The 23,734-nt window shown below is 41.7% G+C and overlaps 1 protein-coding gene across 6 annotated transcripts in view; it reads right to left on the bottom strand.

The window, feature by feature from the left end:
• Nucleotides 1-1,571: 1,571 nt before the first annotated feature.
• Nucleotides 1,572-23,734, bottom strand: part of ENPP2 (ectonucleotide pyrophosphatase/phosphodiesterase 2) — a 110,694-nt gene continuing 88,531 nt past the window's right edge. For 3 of the 6 annotated variants that reach the window (XM_075582376.1, XM_075582386.1, XM_075582369.1), the window contains 7 exons: nt 23,483-23,619; nt 19,630-19,765; nt 17,551-17,628; nt 17,099-17,231; nt 14,932-15,085; nt 6,616-6,666; nt 1,572-2,187 (listed from right to left, as the gene is read on the bottom strand). In XM_075582376.1, the coding sequence (XP_075438491.1) occupies nt 2,017-2,187; nt 6,616-6,666; nt 14,932-15,085; nt 17,099-17,231; nt 17,551-17,628; nt 19,630-19,765; nt 23,483-23,619 (860 nt within the window). In that variant the 3' untranslated portion in view covers nt 1,572-2,016. The remainder of the gene's footprint in view (nt 2,188-6,615; nt 6,667-14,931; nt 15,086-17,098; nt 17,232-17,550; nt 17,629-19,629; nt 19,766-23,482; nt 23,620-23,734) is intronic. The other 3 variants (XM_075582387.1, XM_075582381.1, XM_075582372.1) reach the window with 1 other exon arrangement.

Genomic DNA, 23,734 nt, shown 5'->3' with positions numbered 1-23,734 from the left:
GGGTAGCTTGTCCAGAAAGTATTTGAAGGCAAGACAGGAAAGATTAACTTTGCGCCTGGACTCAAGTGATGACCAATCTAGTTCTTTGAGCATTTCGCAGTGATGTGTGTTGTAGTTACATTGGAGAACAAATGGCATATAGAATTGTAGAGGGTGTCAAGTTTGCTAAGGTGGGTTTGGGGTACAGAGCCGTATACTATGTCCTCATAGTCGATAATTGGCATTAGCATCTGCTGTGCGATACGCCACCTGACCAGCAGACTTAGGGAGGATTTGTTCTTGTAAAGTACACCTAGTTTGGCGTAGGTTTTGGATGTCAGGGTATCAATGTGCATCCCGAATGTTAAGTGGGAGTCAAACCATATGTCCAAGTATTTAAAACTAGTAACAGGAGTTAGGGTGGTGTTAGCGTTGGTTCTGATCAGGAGCTCAGCCACTGGAAGCTTTAAAAATTTAGTTTTGGTCCCAAATAATAATAATAATAGGATGTTCTTGTATAGCGCTGCTAGTTTTACATAGCGCTTAACAGAGACATTTTGCAGACACAGTCCCTGCCCCGTGGAGCTTACAATCTATGTTTGGTGCCTGAGGCACATGGAGATAAAGTGACTTGCCCAAGGTCACAAGACACCAGGAATTGAACCGGATTCCCCTGCTTCAAACTCAGTGCCAATCAGTGTCTTTACTCACTGAGCCACTCCTTCTACCATTGTTTTGATGATCAGACCGTCAGTCCTCCAAGCTCTATTCTGTTTAAAAAGTAATCATTAGTCAGAGAAGTAAGAATACATTACTGATATGCATGAATCCAGTGTTTTTTAACAAATGCAAAGCATATTCATTTTTTATAAGATGCGAATAAGTATAACATTGACTTTAATTATATATGTTTTCTTATGTAGACCAAAAAGTGTACATATAATTTAGCTTACAATCCTAAAAAGAGTGCTCGCTTGGAAGCTCCTCAAGCACACACACGAACATTGCCAAGAGAGTACTGTATACCAATTTTCATGTTGTAAATGTTGGGGGGTCTGCACACATGGTTGCTTATCTTCATGTTATCTTCTTTTCACTCTCTACGCACTTGGTGGCCTCATCAACTCTTTAGCCTTGGGTATCATCTCTATGCAGATAAGCAGATGTATCTGTCCCCCTCTGATTGCCTCCTGGCTGTATCGTTGTGGATGGCACTTCACCGCCGTAAACTTTATAGGTCTAATACTGAGCAACTCATACAGTATTTACCCCTTAACCTGGCCCAATATCCCCTTTCTCCATCACCATAAATGGTTATACCATCTATCTTGTTGCCAAAGCATTTTGCCTGGGTGTGACATGTGACATTCACTTATCCTGTCCTGTCTGGATTATTGTAACATACCGCTAACAGGCCTCCCTGCCTTATAACTTTCTCCTAAGCAATCTATCCAAAATTCTGCTGCTAGAATAATTTCATTTTCTCCCCAAACAGTCTCTGCTCCTCTCCTACCAGTTATGTCAAAAGATATGTCTAATGTATCACACAAAAACAGCATACCCTCTGCGTAATGTAGAATGAACAGCAAAGATCACGTTAAAAATGAATTTGTGTGGTTTATTATATATGAAGTTTCATTAATTCATAAAGCATAAATATGTATGGTCACATAATTAACAGTTAATATAAGTCATTTTACATGTTCAGTATTTCATTATACAATAAGAGGACTACAAATATATCAGTGATGCACTAGAAAACGAAAACTTCCATCGTGCAAGTAGAAATTCTGCAGCATCATTAAAAAGCTTAATCTAAAAGCCAAGCTGCAGGGGTACAAGGTTTCCTAAAACAAACATCTAAACAACATTAGAGAAATGAACAACTGACACGTGCTTAACATTTAGGATTTTGGTACAGGATTAAAATACTAATCTATTTAAGTGTCCTGGTTTAAAAATTAATAAATACGAAAAAGAAATATATAAAAATATACACCACTTGAGAAAAAACACAGGCAAGAAACCTGGTCAGTGTTAAATCTCACTCTCGTACGTATGCAGATAAGTCTTTAGGGAAAGGATTTCTGTGTAGCTGCGGTTGGTCTTCCGATAGAAGTCCAAGCCAGTGAGCTGTTCAATGTCTCGGACACGTGCAGTGTGCATCTTTAAAAGGTCTTCCACCCACTTCGATTCATCCTCTGAGTTCTAGAGAGATAGAGAGGGGGATAGGGGGGGTGAAGAAAAATGGTGTTGCGTTAGAAAAAGCCGTTAGAACTTGCTTATATCAACATCATATGGAGAACTTCTAGGGATGCAAATAATGGTTTCTGTGGCTTCTTAAAGTGAAATGTAAATAGCGATTATTCCCTCTTACTGGTACCAATTGTACGTTATCACTAGAATTCTGCATTTAAATAGCATGCTATATTTAAGATCAAGATCCAAACACACTTCTTAAACATGTTAGATCAGGGGTGGGCAACTCCAGTTCTCAAGGGCTACCAACAGGTCAGGTTTTAAGGATATCCCTGCTTCAGCACAGGTGGCTCAGTCTTCGACTTGAGGACTGGAGTTGGCCACGCTTGAGTTAGATCATTCTCTTGCAAAGCCTCCCTTTCTACACGAATCTGACCCTTTGCCGATACAGTTCTGCTGCAGGTTACAACCAGCTGACACTAGAGAACTGTAATGTTTAGGTCCAAGTTACAGCAACGAGTGACCCAATAATTAGATTGGGTCATCAAAAGATTTTACTAGTGTTCAGGGACCTCAGAACTATTAAAGCTCTGTGTACTTGTGTGCACCTGACATTTAAGCTCAATGCAGTAACACTGGAAGAATTGGTAAACAATAACCATTGGGAAAAAATGGAGTTGTACTTGAGGTTTTTAAGGTCTTTTGCATTTAAATATGGTGAGAAAAGATTGGCAAACACCATTAAGAAAAAATAAAAAAAAGACTCCATCGTGGAAGTCAACCTCCAAAAACCAAAATCATTGACATTTAGACCAAAATATTGAATGTTAATGGAAAAGTGCAGATTTCAGTCAGTAAAATGTCATATAAATTTGAGACAACTTATACTAAAATGCCATGAGACTGACCCAAAATCAGTGAGACTAAGAAAACTGGTGAGAGTTGACATGTCCACCCATGTTAACCCCTTCAGGGCCTCCCTCCGGCACTAGTTAGAACAGGGATTGCTATCCTGAGCACTCACGCAATCGATTCCTCCTTACGGTGAGAGGGGAGTGTAACCCCCTTTTTAGTTTGTGGTGAATGCTCCACATGCACACAAACCCCTAAAAAATGATTAAACACCGATTATCTGCAGCGTACATCATAAGAGCCTCCAGAGATCCACCCTCGTGACGTACGTTGTATGTCTGTAGGGTACTAAAGTGGTTCAATTAATCATGGCTCACAACAAAAAATATGCATTTGCAGCCCCCACGTAAAAGCTTTGGGAAATATTGGTACAAATTGCAATTCAAGAGCTTCTCACGGAAAAACTAAATAATAAAAATAACTGCGTAGCATAAAAGGTGAGCCAATCATTAATAACATCATTAGAGCACTTATGTATGCAAAGACAAAAAAGAAACACGAACCCTGGGAGGTTTGAAAGCCATTGGCCGGTCTAATAAAAGGGATCATGCATCTTATCCTTTTATTTGTTTCATATGTATCATAAGCCGATTCTATAGGTGTTGGCAATATTGATTACTTCAATTACTCCTCTTCCCCCAAAAGGTGATCAAAAATAGAATATTTCATAGGATCTGGGGAGTGGTGACATTGGACAACCACTTAATTCCTTTAAAACAAAAAAGACAGATTGCGCCTGTTGACTGCCAAGTCTGCACAAATTAAATTACCATTGCTGAACTTCACAAACTAATGTGCCAGTGTAAGCTACAGTGTCTGTGTGAATGGTTGGATTTACATAATGTAATCACAAAGTTTTAAAAATATAACAGAATGGAAAGCTTTACTCAAGGTATAGGGGGTTTAGTGTGCTGGACCCATCTACCCAGTTATCAATCAAAGCAATCAAAACTCTCTTCTTCTTGAAGAGTTTCATTATATTTTAATGGCTTTCTGTTGGTCAGTGTGGTACCTTCTGATCAACACTGCATAGTCTGTCTTCTGCTACTGCTGGTTGAAGGTCCTTTGGTTCAGCCAACAGAAGCAGTCTGCCTTAAATACTGGGTAGCTTTCCAGATCTACAAATGTCTATTATTATTAATTGTAAAGCGCCAACATATACCGCAGCGTGGTCCAATGGGGTAAAGAGCTATGTACTGTATATTACAAAAAATCAATGCCATACAAGCGAGGATGAACATACACAGATATAGAGGTAATGAGGACCCCACTCGTGAGAGCTTACAATCTAGAGGGAATGAGGGACAATGGTGAAACAAGAAGGTAAGGAGGCTGCTCATGATAGGATGGAGTTTACCTCAGGGTGGAATATGGCCAAGCCCGACAGCAGATTCCATTAAGGTTTGGAGGGGAGGGGGGTGTTATATAGGGTGGAGATTGATCCAGCCGCATAGCTGGTCCCAATAGGATTGGAAGGGGTTGAATATTAGAGGTATGCCAGATAGGCTTCCTTAAAAAGTTGCGTTTTCAGAGAGTTTTTAAATATCCGAAAGCTGGGGAAGAGTCTGATGGTACGTGGTAGATTCACTAAGCGCCAATCAGAGTATCACACTGTGATCCTGTTAACTACTATTCAAGTCAAGGGCAGTTGACGTGGGGTTGTCCTTTATGAATTATGGTGTATACCTTTCTTCAAGAAAGGTATGTTAATAATATACAGTAGAATAAGCAGTATACCAGAGGATGATGTTTTTATTGTTCTGTTTCTACCACAAACATCTTGGTCCATGCAAGATTTTTTTAAGGTCTCAAATAATCTTACTGTGTTCCCAGTGATGTTAATAATGTATCCACATTACAATGGGAGTCCTCACACACAATACATGTTGAAACATTCCTGCTGGCCTTGGGTAACCCATGACTGTCAGAGTGGAGCTAACAGCTATCATATCTATTTTGTGTGGATTTTTCGTTTTATGGGGGGGGGGTTTGGGGTTGTTGCTTGCATCTGATAGATGGAGAAAAAAAATTGCACATTCGAGAACACGGTGGAGAAGCCAGGTGACACTTTCTAGAAGTATTCAATATAACAATGCACATATCATGAGCATAACTGAATGAACACACTGTTTAGCTCTGCTAAAACTTTTTGAAACAGAAAATGTAAAAAGACTCAAGTACTTTACATATATAGTTGAGAGCTATCTCATCTGCCACCATGGCACATCAACTGATACAGTATGTTGCTTAATTAAACACTATACAATACTGGCAAAAATGTTCACTCCTTAACCTTTTGGGTGCCCATGGAGGGAGCTACTACGTCATGGGGTCTAGCACTCCAATGGCTCCATGAAGTAGTAGCTACGTTCTAAAGAACCGGCTCATTTTCCTAGGGGAGTTGGTGAGGAGTGGAATGGAAGGACGACTTCTGTCAGTGACGGATAAATCACGTGACCGCATTGAAGCGGTCACCTGATCCTGAGTGCTGGAGGGGCCATGGTGCCCCTCCGGCACTCAAAGGGTTAAAGTAGTTTGCTCTATTGTCTTTAAAGTTTTTAGTTTTTTTGTTGTTTAGCTAACCTGAACTGGGGAGTGCCCCCAGAGCCAATTAGTGCTCCCCCAACATCCCGGTTCCTGAGGGACAATCCATTTTGTTCACCAAGCAACAATACTTGCTCGGTGGACACAAAGTGGCCACAGGGTCAGGACTTGTTCTGAGTGTCAATAGAAAGCTGCAACATCGAGACATCACATTGCAAATTTTTTTTTTTTTTGCGCCTATGACCATATTTTCAGTTTTATGTAATGAACACAATACAAAAAAACATTTCTCAGGAACCAGGGGGTCACAGACCAGCTCCAAGAGAACCCCTGGTTCAGATGAGCTTAAAAACAAACACAATGGTGCTACAATTTTGATCCATAATGTTTCTACAAAAAAAAACACGTCAGAAAAAAGGCGGCCTGTACAACAGATGGTGCTGATCAGAAGATGCATACAATGGAGAGATTTATGCTTGAATTATTAAGGTATCTTTGAGGTTTGTCTCTCAGATCCAATAACACATTTTTGGTAGCATTCATTTTGCATTTAATAAAAATACATTTGTTTAGATTTTTGTAATCTATTTTATTTTCATTGTGCTCGTTTTCAGAGAGTAAAAACAACATATATTCTAAGCCACATGGAACATGAAACAAAGACAAAAGAGAAGTGGAGTTGTAGAAATAAGGAATTGCATGGGAAACAACTCCAGAAATTAACCAAGAAAATTTCAACAGCTGCAGTGCTCCCAGGAGAGGTCCTAAGAGTTCTACATCTGGTGCTGACAAACATGAGAAGGGTGACTGGTGAAACACAGAAGAGAAGGACAGATAAGAGTCAATTACTCAGTGCTGTAGGCAGTTTTCAGTTATTCAATTACAATGCTTTTTTCCCCCTCTCTGCTTTTGAAATGTCAGCTAAAGGTTAACTAAAGACAATCTGCATGATGAACAAGAAAGTGGAGGAAACATACTAACCATCCCCTTTGACCTGACTTTAGAGGAACTCTGGGGGCCGGGCTTGGCAGACTATAAAAAAAGCACAACGTTTTCTACTCAGCATTTTGTCCTTGTATTTGAAGTTGCACATTGATTGCATTCAATTAAAAAAAAATATATATATATATATATATATATATATATATATATATATATATATATATATATATATATATATATATATATATATATAAAAGCAGTGTCACCTCATCAGCAGTGCCTCCTGGAGGATATAACCAAGAACGCCAAGCACTTGGTTACAATGGGTGCTGCTTATGGCCAGTGTGGTAGGACACATCAGTGTGGCAGCAGGAAATGTGTTTTCATTTTAGACCCCTATAACATGTAGGTAGTGCCTACTACAACCATCCTAATGACAGAGGAGGTACTAATGCTTAAAGGGGCAATCCCTCCTAGGACCACCATGAACTAATTCCAGTGACATGTTTAAGTGGTCTCATCTGTGTAATTGATACCTACATGTATTTAAAAATGTGATATCACTGTGTGTTCAGCAAGTGCTTGTACAGCCAGAGACCACCTCCCAATATCCCCTTAAAATGTAATGTTCAACTGTGTGGGATTGCACCTTTAAAAAGAAAAAGCATAATTAGCAACAGGGGTGCATTGCAATCACTATTTTATCTACCCCTCTGTATGAATCTGTTATATTCATGGGGACACTACTGTTTACCTGTCCTTTTCTTGGTGTTGGGTTTTTACGGTTGTGGTCCAATAATATGTGTACAGTACATACAAATCTATGATTTGTATTACACAGAATATAGTTGTATTCATATTCTTTAAAACGGCTATTGGAGAGTCAGAGTTGTACAGTACCAACATCAATGTGTGTATGATAAACAGTAATGGATAACACAAAAAAATACATAACAGAGTAAACACACAGGGAAAGATAGAGGTAAACACAGCAGCAATACAACAGAAGAGCAGCAGCGCGGACTGTTTTCTGACTAATGCAGGTTCGTTAGCAGGATAAAGAGGCGAATGCAGAAACAAATACATAAAAATCTATGCACATATGCATTCATTGTCCTCGAATATTAAGTAATTGCAGGTTTGCTTTGTAAAGTCATGCAGTATTAGTTCAGTAAAAGATAAGGAACTATATTTATTAAAAGCAGAAGTTGTCTGGAGTGTAAAACGAATGATTTCTCCTTCCTCTGAACACCAAAAATATTGAAAAAAAAACCCAGATAAATGTAGACATGTAGGTTATTAAAGCTCACCAGACTTTTAGCTGGTTTTGAATAATGGCCAGATAAAGATTACAAGAAACCTAATCATGGAAAAGGCTAATTGCATCTGCTAGAACCGTAATTATTTAGTAACAGAAATTCTACGTTATGCTTTCGAGTTTCCTTTCTGCTTTGTTGGAGAGCTAATTAGTGAAAGGGCCGTCTGTTTGGTGAAAGATAAATGGGGGAGAGACTCCCTAAGCTTCAGTAAGAGACTTGATCCAGCGTTTCCTGCCATTTAAGCCAACAGCAGTTAACGCGGGATCGAGCTTCTATACACCTTGGTCAGAGCTTGGTGAGTATCGGACATACTGTAATATTAGCTTCGCTTTGGCGGACAACAAGGTGCAACGTTATCTGGAGGCGAAGTTGCAACTTCCTAAAGGGAGACCCCACAGCCATCTGTGATTTATTTTCAGAATTCAATCAATCAAAAAGACTATTCCTTTTTTTCACCAGTCATGATGGATTGCACTAAAAACAGCGAAACCCCTGGTTCAGACATTTTGTACCGAGTCCGACAAACTATAATTCAATTACAGAATTCCTATTAAGTACTTTTTACCTTTCCTCAGAATCTTTATGCTGTTTGTTTAATACCATGATGCCTTGATCGAAATGTAGATTATATGGAGAAAGATGACCTGGTATCATATTTAACCAATTTTCGCAAACGAGGCGAAATTTGCCACTTTTTCACAAAATATATAATCAGCTAAACAATTACCAAGCATTAAAAACTCAATGTGCAAGGTCACCCTGTACTGTACCCTGCACCCTTGCACCCTTGCACAAATCTGATGCAATTTGGTAATTACGAGCAGTATGAACTTTTGCAAACATTTTGTAAAAAAACAAAAACAAAAACAACATTTACGGAAATTTGTTGAAAAAATTGCAAAGCACTTTCGTCATTCACACATCTCTAACTAATACACATTTTAAAAAATAATTTACGTGATCCACAGCATCATTTTAGGATCTCTTCTTTTGGACCACAGCCACGGTGCCAGGCGCCTCCAGGGTAAGACCACATGGGGGGTGGGGCGGCGGGTTAGCAATAGGACAAGGGCATCCTCACAAAGGGAAGAGGAGGTTTGGCGCAAAACAGCCCCGCGCACCAGTCGGAGCAGGTAGTGCTCCCTTGGACTAGGCCAGTGATGCCTCGTAGGCCCAAGCCCCTCTAGTTTGTGTATCATAGGGGAGGCCCCTTATAGGGACGCTTCCCTTAGTGCTACAATAGTGAGTGTTGTGGGTCCATCGGACGGATGCCACGCGGTGATCTGCGTTTTGCGGTCTGGGACCAGACCACTGGCCACACTAGAGACTCTAAGGGAGACACTACTGCTGGAGCTCCCTCAAGAGCCGGACACCACTGGTAAAAAGAGGGGGAATTTGGCAGACCCCGTGTCGTGGGATCACATTGCGGCCCTGCTAATTCAGGATCTCCAATATTCCCTGGTCTGAGATCAGGAAGGTACCACAGTACACCAACGATCTCACACATGGGTAGCACTACTCCACACACTTTGGGTGGGCCTTGTTCTGTGGACACTGGGGAGGTTAGGTACCCAATAGGCCATTTAAAGAGCTCCGGTCCCATGGACCTAGTCTGCATGGACTTTCTTTACATTGAAGCAGACTCAAAGGGTATCAGAACGTCCTGGTAGTGACCGATCACTACACCCGATATGCCCAAGTGTTCCCCACTAAGGATCAGAAAGCTCTCACAGTAGCCAAACTGCTGTGGGAGAAGTACTTCATCCACTATGGATGCACTCCGATCAAGGGAGAGACATCTAGAGCAAATTGATCAAGGAGCTCCTAAACTTGCTGAACATCGAGAAGTCTCGCACAACTCCATACCACCCTGAAGGAGACGCTCGGCCGGAAAGATTGAACCGAACACTATTAGATATGCTAGGCACTCTAAAGGGCACCCAGAAAGCCGAATGGAGCAAGCATGTTGAACTGCTAGTGCATGCCTACAATTGCACAAGGCATGAATCCACGGGGTATAACCCCTACCACATAATGTTCAGGCAAGAGGTGCGATTGCCTGTGGACATCCGTCTCCGGGTATCCACCGATGGAGTACCCAATATGACAAATTACAAGTATGTTATACGGCTCCAGGAAAACCTTCACAGAGCATATCAGTTGGCAGAGAAAGTCACCTCCAAACTGAACGAGAGTAACAAGCGACGGTATGACCACAAGGTCCGCTATCGGGAGCTTCAACCCGGATACGTATTTCTCCTGAGAAATTTAGGAATACTGGGAAATCATGTTAGCAGACTGCTGGCGAGAAGCTCCCTTCGAGTTGAGTCTCAGATGCCGGTCCTCCATGTATACCGAATCCGAGATGCAGATGGAAGGGTAAAGGTCTGGCATCGAAATCACCTACTACCTATCCCTCAAGTGGGAGAAAATAAACCCGAACCAGTTCCAATAGTGCTGGCCAGTAATCACGAAGAGTCCAGGGAAACTTCGGATACAGTCACAGAATGTAATCAAGATCCTTTGGAAGGAACCTCAAACAACTCAATTGGAGACTGGTGGGCACCACCCGAAGAAGCAACGGGTAAGATGCCAATGCCTCACGTACCCTCCCCAGTGGCTCAAACTAGTCATCCACTAAACCCAAGAAGCCCGAGCTTCATTCCCCAAAGAGACTGTTCAGACACTGAGTCACACCTTAGGAGAAGGCCAGGGCCTCAAGCCGATGGTAGCCTTTCTACAGAAGAATATGTCAGAGAAGAGACTCATTGGTGTCAAAGATTAAGACACCCACCAATGGGAATGGCGTAGGATTCTCCACCAGGGGGAGGATGTAGCCTGGCTCCCTTCTTACTTCCAGTACAGGAGGGGGAGTTTCCAGAGCTCTGTGCCGGGTCGTGAGTGTGGGTGGCGCCATCTAGATGTTCGCGCATGCGCCTAGAGTGCCATGTAGTAGGCACTAGAGATCCTACAGTAGTAGGATCAGTGTGGCGGCCATTAAAGGTGTCTCCGCAATGGACTACAAGTCCCAGGCTTCTCCAGTGTAAGACCACATGGTGAGGGGGGGGGGAGTTAGCCAATAGTCCAGGGCATTCTCGCAAAGGGAAGAGGAGGCTTGGTGCAAAATGGCCCCGGAGCAGGGAAGCCAACGGAGCAGGTAGTGTCCAGGGAGCAGTGCTCCCTTGGACTAGGCCAGTGTTGCCCCGTAGGCCTCAGCCCCTCAAGTTTGTGTATCATAGGGAAGGCACCCAGTTAAGGATGCTTCCCTTAGTGCTGCAATGGTGAGTGTTGTGGCACCATCGGACGGATGCCACGCGGTGATCTGCGGCCTGCAGTCTGGGATCAGACCACACTAGAGACTTTAAGGGAGACACTCAAGAGCCGGACACCACTGGTAAGGAGAGAGGGGATTTGGCAGACCCCAAGTCGTGGGATCACATTGCGGCCCTGTTGATTCAGGATCTCCAATATACCCTGGTCTGGCCTGAGACCGGGAAGGTACCACAGTACAGCAAAGATCTAACACAGGGTTAGCGCTACTCCACACACTTTGGGTGGGCCTTGTTCTGTGGGCACCGGGGTGGTTAGGTGCCCAGGGCACCCTCAGTAATTTGGGGGAAACCCCCCAGGGTGGTGAACACTGTGTTGGATTCATTGTACTGTGGGGACATTGTATTGTATTGATACATGTGCGTGTGTTAGTAAATCAGTTATATATACCTGTGTGTGTATCCTTGCTGTAATTGGTTCCTGTGAGGGGTTATCCCGCTACGCTGGAATCCCTCCCAGGTGGAGGCGCTGTACCCAGGAAGAAAGAGATCACCCCAGGCTCCCAGTGTTGGAGGATTAGGCCTGCTGTGAGCCATACAGGTAATCAGCATGCGTAGTTCCCATAGTCATAGGGGAAGGGGGCTACATGTACAAATGGCTTTAAATCGTCAAACCTCTTAGATGGATCTTACAAGTAAAAAACACTAATTCATGTAACATTTCTATACATTTTTTTTTACATTTTAATTCAATGTCTGTGTCTAAGTGGGACTAAACCTGTCAAGCTGGTGAACAATAAAACAAAGTCGTCTTCTGCTTTCGTAGCCCAGCTAAATAAATAAATTATAATAAATATATATATATATATATATATATATATATATATCTCAAATGCAGCTTCTGGCAGCATAATTTGCCAGCAGAGGATTGACAAGTGTAATATAAAGGTGAAAAACTGGAAAATGATTAGAGAAAAAAAAACATAAGATATAATGTTTAGAAAAGTATTGGTAGAAACATAAAAACTCATGGCAGATAAGGACCACATAGCCACTGGGTCTGCCTGTAAAACAATCACTGGGTCTGCCTGTAAAACCCATCACTGGGTCTGCCTGTAAAACCCATCACTGGGTCTGCCTGTAAAAACCCATCACTGGGTCTGCCTGTAAAACCCATCACTGGGTCTGCCTGTAAAAACCCATCACTGGGTCTGCCTGTAAAACCCATCACTGGGTCTGCCTGTAAAACCCATCACTGGGTCTGCCTGTAAAACCATCACTGGGTCTGCCTGTAAAACCCATCACTGGGTCTGCCTGTAAAAACCCATCACTGGGTCTGCCTGTAAAAACCCATCACTGGGTCTGCCTGTAAAAACCCATCACTGGGTCTGCCTGTAAAAACCCATCACTTGGTCTGCCTGTAAAACCCATCACTGGGTCTGCCTGTAAAACCCATCACTGGGTCTGCCTGTAAAACCCATCACTGGGTCTGCCTGTAAAACAATCACTGGGTCTGCCTGTAAAATCCATCACTGGGTCTGCCTGTAAAACAATCACTGGGTCTGCCTGTAAAACCCATCACTGGGTCTGCCTGTAAAACCCATCACTGGGTCTGCATGTAAAACCCATCACTGGGTCTGCCTGTAAAACCCATCACTGGGTCTGCCTGTAAAACCCATCACTGGGTCTGCCTGTAAAACCCATCACTGGGTCTGCCTGTAAAACCCATCACTGGGTCTGCCTGTAAAACCCATCACTGGGTCTGCCTGTAAAACCCATCACTGGGTCTGCCTGTAAAACCCATCACTGGGTCTGCCTGTAAAACCCATCACTGGGTCTGCCTGTAAAACCCATCACTGGGTCTGCCTGTAAAACCCATCACTGGGTCTGCCTGTAAAACCCATCACTGAGTCTGCCTGTAAAACCATAACTTGTTTTTTGGCTTTTATTACTTAAATCTTTGGGTTCCCATTATAATAAACAATCCACATTGTGTATTCCAAGTATCCATCTTCAAATAGTCCTGAATCTACCACATCCAACTTCCGAGCCTAATTCATGACATATCACCGATTTATCCTGGAAAAGGTATTGTTCCAGTATAATATATACGTACACTTTTCAGAATTGAAAGTTACACCATATCCCCATCCACCACCACTTCTTCTGTAAAATAGTCCTCTATTCCTCACATGTGAACCCTAGACAATTTTGGTTGCCTTTCTTTTTTTGTTGTTGTCATATCAACTAATTTTCTGGCCGTTCTGAAGATACAGATGTAGCCAGACTTACTGTCCCCGTGACCGCGAGGTGCCAGATTACAGCTGGGTGAGCACTTTGTTCACTTTGTTGTCCGCGGTTCGGCTACGGTCAGCCGGCATAATTATTTGTGCGGTTACTTATGTTATTGCAGTTCCGTACGTGTGTTCAGCAGGTGAAGCACAGAATATCTTCGCCTACGATTCTCAGCAGCCATAATGAGGCCCGCAAGGGATCCACAAATTGCAAATAAAAGCCGGGGATTTACACTTGGTGTTGTGCGGTACAGAGAACAGTAAGTCTGGCTACATCTCTATGGCCTCCACAACTGTCCAACAATCTGAAATATTATCCTACTGATCTAAATTAAATGAGTTCAACATCTACAGGATCATGATATTCACTGAAAAGGGGCAGAAACTATAAATTGCAATGCAAAACTCAAGACACCGTATTTGAATTGTTATTTCATCATTTAACCATGCTCTATACTGGGTTACCAAAAGTTAATTGGTGTGTTTTCTTATTAAAATTCCTAATTTATTAATGTATCTTTCTGTGCTGGCCATGCTATGGTTGCTTATGAGAACTATATACACCTTGATACATATTGTTATTTTTTTCTACAATATATCCAGGCAAGTGTTCCTTAAAAGGTCTTCACATATAATGTACGCCCATGTCCATTTGGATATAGAAGGGAAGGTGGTAACGCTAATATACTGGAGTATATTATGAAGCAGACAAAGCTTTAGAAGCTAAGGCAGCCTGTAGTGTAGCCATGCAGAAGTCAATGAAACTGTACAAGAGTCAAGTTACAAAGTAATTAGCAATAAAAGAGAATTGATTAACATACTACCAGCATACAATATATGTGCATTTATTGTATGGTTTGCTCGTTAGAGGCAATGGCATCCTAAATAAATGTTAATTTATTGAGAAATACAGCCAGCAAGAAAACATTGTTTTTCCAGTGGAGATAAAATTCATAAATCTATTACACACAAATGTTTTATACATACTGTAACCTGGTTGGAGACAAGAAGACAATTATTAACAAGTCATTCTGTGATACATATGCTAGCTCTATCAAGCAAGCACTTTTAGGTCTTGGTTTGTCTATACCTAGCATCAACTCTGCTCTAAACAGTATTATAATTATTATATTTCCTCCTTGGAATCATTAAGTGGTTATTTGTTCTTATTACTTTGTTCTTTATTTACAATTACTTTGTTTCTTTTTATTTACAGCTTGGACAAAAAAAAGATGTTAAAGTAATCTCTGAGAATATTACTACAGTTTTTTTGGGGTAAAATTCAACAAATTGGACTAAGACTCCCTTATAAGGTTATATTTCTAAAATGTTATAGTCATTGTTGTCTATTATAGCCATCATTAATGTACTCCTTATTTATATGAATGTATGTACTCTAGAGTCTAGACCATGTTCATAAAAGATTTAAAAAAAATCTTCCTATTTTGTTTCGTTTGGTGAGTTCCAACTTACGTTACAGCTTTCGTCATTATCAGGCCGGTGCGGAAGTATAAAAGAAACAACAGATAAGTGCCCATCACAATTGTCAGCAGGTTGATTGAAATCCAAACAACTGGTTATGATGCTGTAGTAGTGCGTGGGAACTGGTATTGTTCCATCAACAAGGCTGGAAAACAAAATGTAAATAAACATTTTTTTTTAAAGCGCTCTTAGAAATGTTTCCGGTTATTTCTTTAATTTTAAAAAGATATCAAGAATTCAAAGGGTGCACAAAGCAGATTGATTTTCTTATTTAAATGAAGTACGTATAAAGGTTACAGTGGCTGGATGAACAAATAAACAAGTGACCGCCTGAACTGGTGGAATGAGCGAATGGATAAATAAAAACCTTGATCTAACCCCGAGAAATAAAGAAATAATTGAATAAAACCCTATTGAAACAAAAGGAATAAACAAATGAATGAGGACAAATCAATTAATGAGTAACATAGCTCATGTCAAGAAGAAGTTCGAGCGCCTGAATGCCACAGTTTAAAAAGTTAGTCCACTTTTCACAGCATTGAAGTACGATAATTAAGTAATAATCCCCGAAGAACAGGGCATTACTGGCCAATAATGCCCTGGCTGGAAGAGTTGAAGGCCCGAGATGAAGCCGAGGGACTTTAACCCAGCCAGGGCATTATTGGCCAGTAATGCCCTGTTCTGGGGGGATTATTACTATTATAGGCTAAATGTAGGCTTATTTCATAAATAATAGACACTTTTGTATAGTTAAATAGATTTTTTTATTAAAATAAAATGATAAATACGTGAAACCACCTCTACACTACCGACACACTTTATTGAAGTGTGGTCGGTACCGCAAGCCGGGAAATCTCCCGGCTTGCTAGTGGCCGCCCCTCGGCGTGCCGCGCGTCATAGACGCGCGGTCACGCGTCATCGGGAGCGTGCGCCCCCTGCACGCGTGTCCAGGGGCTCCCCGAGGGAGCCCTGGTGTCCCGCGATCGCGGGACAGCGGCAGGGGGTTCCGGGGGACCCGGCGGACCCGGCAGCGGTAGGGAGAGCGCCCCGATCGGAGGGCGCTCTTCCGCTGCTTCGGCGTGCGCCCGTCACACTCGGGCGCGCGCCAGGCTACTGCTGCGGCACAGAACGGGCAAATGCTCGAATAAACTGTGCCGCAGCAGTATATACGCTTACACTGCAGATCTCTATATCCACACACTTCCTCCTCCTCTGTGTACACATACACACAAACATACACAACACACACACACACACACACACACACACACACACACCACCTCTACAGACACACACAGCAGCTCAACACACACAAACTGCTGCTACACATACAGCACACCACACAAAACACAGCACCTCTACACACACAACATACACACACACAACACTGCACCTCTATACACAGCACCTCTACACACACACAAACTGCTGCTACACCCATAAACACTGCTGCTGACACTGACGCACACACACTGGAGCTCTATACACACACACAGCACCTCTACACAGATATACAACACAACAGCACAGCACACACAATGCTGCTGACACACTCACACCCAAACTGCAGCCACAAACAAACTGCAGACAGCCACTTACTTCTTTGCAGACTCCCCTCCCCCTCAATTCAACTGAATCTGCTCAGAAAATGTCAGTCAGCTCAGGAGGGGGAGGAGTCAACCCGTGGCTGATACTTCCTGACCAATCCCCTGCCCTGTCTCAGAGCTGTTACTTCATTCTAACCAATCCCCTGCCCTGTCTCAGAGCTGTTACTTCATTCTAACCAATCCCCTGCCCTGTCTCAGCTGTTCTGAAAGCTGATTGGCTGAAAATAAACACATTGAAAACTGCACTTTGCAAGCTGCTAAAATTCCGGGCATTACTGAATGGTTAAAATTCCGGGCATTATCCAATCAGAGAGCAGGGATCACAATAATGCCCAGAATTTTACTGCTTTAGCCTATAATGTATAGTAACAGTTCGTGACAGGTCAAGCATGTTCTAAGTGACCGGGAACATTAATCATTTTCCAACATTTAAAAGCTAAAGATCATAATCTCACTTCAATGTAGTTTTCTTTAAGGAATCCACTTAAATGATCCCATCATTCAGTAACAGGGCATAAGAAAACCCAATGCAAGTAATTTTAGTTTCTTACGTTTTAATTTTTTCTGGGGAGTCATATAAACCGTCATAATCATAGTCAAAGATTGGTCCGCTAATGACGTTGACACCATTTCTTTCCGTTGCAAGTCTTTTCACCCAAACTCGCTGAAAATAGTTCCATATTTCTATAAAAATATATATATATATTTAGAAAGGTCAAAGAAATACAAATATATATACATAGAATAAGCTATGGGTTTCATATATACTTTTACAGCCGAAGGCTTACACAATCTGTCAAGGCAAAAATATAATTTTCCAGTAGTGGACAACGGCTTCATTGTTCATTAGGGTTTTTAATCCATCTCTGATACAGGCAAAAACTCTTTGCATTAGTAGTGTCATACATAGTAGTCAACGTATACCACAGTTCACCAACCTTACATCTACTGTACATTAAAAGAAGAAAAGAAATGGTGATGCACTATTAAATATTTTACTTACTTTTGAATGCAGGGTATATGGGAACGACATTTGTAATGAGAAGAGCATCGTATTTTGCTTCTGCAGAGGAACTTAGTTCTGCAAAACATTCAAAATTACACTTTGAAGCATGGAAATAAAATAGAAACGAAGGCTGCTTGTGTATAGGTTCAATGTAGATGTAGAACGGGGTAAGAACGCTCTAGTACAGGACAAATATAGATGAATAAATCCAGATTTATGGAGAGATGGATGAATCAATAATCATATATACAATAAGGTGAGTATGTCCATGAAATACTGACAATGACAGATGATCCCTGAAAACAGGGGATGAGTGAAAGAATCACAACCACTCTCTTTCATTGGGAATGTCCAATTAAAGCTGCAGTTCAGTCAATATCCTGCATGTGTGTTTTTTTTAATAAATCAGTTCTGTAGTAAGAAAAAATACTTTTAGCATTTTCTGTTTTTTTAAAAAAAAAAAACGTTGAAAGACCAATTTTCTTGTATTCTATTTTAACAGCCATTTGCTAAGGCACTGCCCCTTCATGTCCTGTCACAAGCCCTGGCACACCCCTCTGTCAGCCCTGCCCTCCCTCTAGCACATGTCAGTGCAGGAATGCTCATGAATATTCATGAGCTTCCACTGACAGACAAGCAGATTATAAACAAATCCCAGCTTTTAATATTTCACCAAATTTCGACCTATCAATACATGGAGAACAAATTGACCTGCAGCTATACAGTTCTTTAGGTAATTAGAGATTGCACACATGAAACTATTGAAGTAAAAAAATAAATGTAAAAAATAAAAAAAAAGACTGGACTGCAGCTTTAAATGGGAAATAATAATACTCACACTCACCCACTTCCTAGACTGGAGGAGATGTGCAGCTGCTGAAGTCGAAATCCAGAGTTGAAATGAAGAGTAGTGCACAGCCAAAAAACAAGGAGAAGGGTCCATATAATGCAAAAATAATTTAATAGAAAGGCAATAGCATAGAGGAAAAACCTCCTACGTGTTTCGTACCTTAGTACTTTTTCAATTAGCCCATATTAGGAGCTCCTTGATAAAGTACTAAGCTACGAAACACGTAGGATGTTTTTCCTCTATGCTATTGTCTTTCTATTAAATTCTTTTTGCATTATATGGACCCTTCTCCTCCAGTTTTTGACTGTGCACTACTCTTCATTTCAACTCTGCTTGTGTATAGCCATTAAACACAAAGAAGACCTCTTCTCTTTTGCACCTTTTGGTGCAAAATATGTTGCACTGCATTTCTTCAAAACCACAAACATTATCAAAATAATAAGAATTTGAAAAGTAAGCAATAAAAAGGAAATGTACACACAATGTGTTATATTTATCAGTAATATACACATATTTTAATTAAATAATACTGCTGTAAAATCTATATACAGTACTGTACTGTGTAGTAAATACATTTTTAAATACAAAAGTGTTTTAAAAAAACAAACAAAAAAACCCCAATATTTTAATATTGGATCTCACAGATTGCACCTTCAGTATAGGAGCAGCAGTCACAAATGAAGCCATTACCCCCTCTTCATATACCAGTTACTCAGTTCCCCCCTAACCACCCATGTAAAACAAGATATTCTGTATGAAACTGCTGCTAAACATCTCAGACCCAATACGTTCATTGGCTTTCCTTCATTTTTAAGATACCCTTGTGTCTATCCTGAGCCGGTATGAATTCCCTTAGTGTATTAGCATCTAGCTCCTCTGCTGGGAAGCTATTCTATGAAAACTGTGCTTCTATTTGCACTGCTCTAGGCATTTTACAAAATTAATTAATTATGATTATATACTGAACATGTAACTTGTTTTCCCATCAAACACAACCTTGTTGCTCTTGAGACATTATTGCTCAAGCTTTGGCCTTTTACATACATATCCTTTCAAGGTTAGTCTCTGTACTGTGTAAGAACAGGCTGTAGTCAGCAAAAAACTGGCACCAGAGAGAAATAATAGTGTGACTACCCATTTCATAACTTGCAAAGCTCTGTGCTCAGACAAAGTTCTTGCAAAAGTACCTGTCTCAATACAGATACAGTATTATACATAAAACGTACGCGGTGGAAAGAGGAATCCATACGACATCGGCTTATCTGTTTTGTAAGCAGAGCAACTTTGACTGTTTCCAGGTGAAATGCGTGGGTCAAGTCTCACACAGTTAGATAAGTGCTCAGGGATTATAGATACATCTGCCTGCATTTAGAAGACAAAAAATACAATTATAGCATTAATGACTGTATATTAACAAAATAGCACAATAAAGTTAAAGTGATCATCGAATGTCCTGGCTTGCACAAATACATAAAAAAAATCACAAGTAGGTCAGTAGTAACTGTAGACAGCACAAAAGGATGACTAAAAATGTCCAAACTATAGTGGCGGCCGCCTTTATCCTTGTGCGGCCGTATCGGCGCACCTTTGAAAACCACGGGCAGATGCAGTATTTGTTGCGGTATGTTCCGGTATTTTAGCCGCGGTCGCCTTTATCCTAGTGCATTGTATTAGCGCTGTCTCGGCATGAATGCGGCATGAACGCGGTGAAGTGCGTGGCATTCGGAAAAAATACCCAAACAAAATCGGAGATGTTGGAGAATAAAAGGGGCCGTGACAGTAGGTTTTCTTTTAAATTTAGTATCAAAGATAACATTATAGCTAAGACCACTTCTCGATTTCCAATATATTTCTGTCCCGCAACTTAACGTGTGCTGGTTTAGCTTCACAGAAATGTTGCACAGTAGCTATACTCTGCCACTGGTCAATAATGTTTAATACCAACATACAACATTTCAAGGAGTGCTTTGATTGTTCCCCAAAGAAGAACAGTGACTAACTATGCTTGTCGGAGTAACTCATTTACAATTAGGATTATATTATTGTTAAATATTCTGGAGTTGAGATGAGAGTATTAAGAAAAAGAAGCATTACGTGTTTTTGGGGGGGAATCTTTAACTCGCTGGAGCTACGGGGGGAGGGACATTGGGAGGAGATAGATCAATATAACTAAAAACGTAGTCAGTTACAGCATGATAATGTTTGTAAATGAAGAACTGGAGAGACACAGAGTACAGATATAGCCAACGTTATTCCACCCATTAACGCACCATAGTGCGTTAACGCTGCTGCGTCATTTAATGTGAAAGTTGGCATGGCATCATTGAAACAAATGGGAGTGTGTTAAAATCATGCACTGTGGGTGTCATTTTGCATGTTTGTTTTTCTTTAGAACATTTACGTGCCAATGGGGAAAATACCATTGGCTACATCTGAACCTTACAATAAAATAGCTAATTGGCATTCATATCATCAGGGGAGGGGCAAAAAGTTTGAAAATGCGAAGCTTCTTTCATTTTGTTGTTGTACAAAAATGAAAATTTTTACTCATTTGGAAATTCCCCTCTACCAAGTGCCCTTTTTTTTCTATCATAATTTGGGGGGCATGTACTTTACTCTTGGCACATGTGCAGCCATCATTTTAAAGTTTTAATAAAATCATATTCAATAAAAAGTTGGGAATTAGTTAAAAACATTTTTTTACTGAATCTCTCTTAAGTCAGATGACTCAGGGTGCTCATACGGACTATTAAATATTTGTGGTATCTTGTGAAAGACTAATGTTCAGCAATCTACTCTCATTTAAACATTTTGTTCCCAGAATTTAAAAGCAGAAGCAATGCACAATATAAAACTAATGGAACATGGGCAAGTTCCTAATGTATGTCACAGTGGAGGAAGCAATAACAACACATGGCACAAAGTAAAGGCGAAGTTGCCATACCAAGATCACTGTAACACAGGCCTACACAACTCGTAACGTGAGAAGGGCCGAACTGCTCCAAGGAAAAAAAATTGGGCCACACGGATTAAATCATCATCATCATCATCATCATCATCTCTCCTCCAGCACCTCATCCTCATCATCCTCATATATCTCCTCCAGCACCCTTCATCATCATCATATCTCCCCCAGAACCCCTCACTATCAACCTTTGCGATACTCCCTATCTATCTCTCGTACCCCCATCTCTCCCCCTCAACCACACACATAATACTCCCCCTCCACATCAAACACACAATACCCCCCTGCACAGCACACACATCCCACACCCCCTGCACCTCACATCACTCTCCCCCCCTACCCCTCACATCAACCCCCCCTGCACCACACATCAAGCCCCCAGGCCCCAGCACCTCACATTAACCCCCCAGTACCTCACATTAACCCCCCAGCACCACACATTAACCCCCCAGCACCACACATTAACCCCCCAGCACCACACATTAACCCCCCAGCACCACACATTAACCCCCCAGCACCACACATTAACCCCCCAGCACCACACATTAACCCCCAGCACCACACATTAACCCCCCAGCACCACACATTAACCCCCCAGCACCACACATTAACCCCCAGCACCACACATTAACCCCCCAGCACCACACATTAACCCCCCAGCACCACACATTAACCCCCCAGCACCACACATTAACCCCCCAGCACCTCACATCAAGCCCCCAGGCCCCAGCACCTCACATTAACCCCCCAGTACCTCACATTAACCCCCCAGCACCACACATTAACCCCCCAGCACCACACATTAACCCCCCAGCACCACACATTAACCCCCCAGCACCACACATTAACCCCCCAGCACCACACATTAACCCCCCAGCACCACACATTAACCCCCCAGCACCACACATTAACCCCCCAGCACCACACATTAACCCCCCAGCACCACACATTAACCCCCCAGCACCACACATTAACCCCCCAGCACCACACATTAACCCCCCAGCACCACACATTAACCCCCCAGCACCTCACATTAAACCCCCAGCACCACACATTAACCCTCCAGCACCACACATTAACCCTCCAGCACCACACATCAAGCCCCCAGGCCCCAGCACCTCACATTAACCCCCCAGCAGCTCACATCAAGCCCCCAGCAGCTCACATCAAGCCCCCCTGCACTTCAAACCCTCCCCCCTTCTCCTTCCCCCCCCCTCCCCTTCCCTCCCTCCCTCCCCTTGCAGTGGAGGAGGCGGCGGCAGAGCAGGCAGGACTGCACGCACGCTCTAGCAAGCAGTAGGCAGGAAGTGCCTCAATGCTAGAGCGCGGTGCTACCCTGCGAGGGGGAGAGCGGGCTCGCGGGGGGCGCGGGACAGTGTACTCGGGAGGGAGGGGGAGAGTGTACTCGGGAGGGAGTGGGAGAGCAGAAAGCCGCCGCGGGCCGCACAGTGAGTGCAGGCCTGCTGTAACATATGGCAGGCGATGCATTACTGCTTAGAAATATATTAATCATTATAAATATTTAACTTTAAGACCTTAAAGGAGCAATCCAAGCAATATTCTACATGTGTTTTTCATATTAAAAAAAAAAAAGTCTTCAGGTGTTAGATAATTATTACATTTTTTTTATTTTAAAATGAAACTCTCAATGCCAGTTTAAAGTGAGTTTTAATATACTGAGCATCCTTTGATTTCTATAGCAGGTTTTAGCACACCTCTCAGCAGTGAAAGATGTTTGCAACACTTTCCTGTTTGTGATAATTTGTTGCCAATGTTCCCAGCAGTTTGAGCTGCAAAACTGTAACAATAGATAATGTTACCTTAGTAATATAAGAATAAATTGTAGTGAACCTGGAGAAGCAGGATTTTTCTTATCGATAATGGAAAAACGCATCGATCGGCAGCTTAGGTAATTTGTTTTCAACAAAGGTAATCAAATGCTGCATATATTAATACAAAAAAAAATGGGGGGTGGTTAAGCTGCTTGGACTGCCACCAACTCAAGTGAACTTTAATGGTATCAAATAGAATTTGAGCAAGCAGATATTTGATCAAATCAAACTAAAGTCAATTACACAATAAAATATAGATTTTCAATAATAAAACATACTAACCTGCTTTGATATAGTATAGGACGTCCATAGTGGCATCAAGAATGCTTCGCTGTAAGCACTGTCAAAATCACTGTGATACAAAATACTGTATTTTGTCTTAAATAGCACTGCAGGTCTTCCATATAACAGGTTTTTATCTAAAAAGAACGGAAATAAAACAAAACAAAGCCTGCTTAACAAATATTCAGAATGCTACTGTGACTAAAGTTTGTAAAAAAAAATACTAAATATTGCAGCACAATGTATCTTTTT

The sequence above is a fragment of the Ascaphus truei genome, chromosome 2, assembly GCF_040206685.1.
Source record: "Ascaphus truei isolate aAscTru1 chromosome 2, aAscTru1.hap1, whole genome shotgun sequence".
In the NCBI taxonomy this organism is placed as follows: Eukaryota; Metazoa; Chordata; class Amphibia; order Anura; family Ascaphidae; genus Ascaphus; species Ascaphus truei.
The sequence above is the reverse complement of the archived record's forward strand: the minus strand, read 5'-3'. Positions and strand labels throughout refer to the sequence as shown.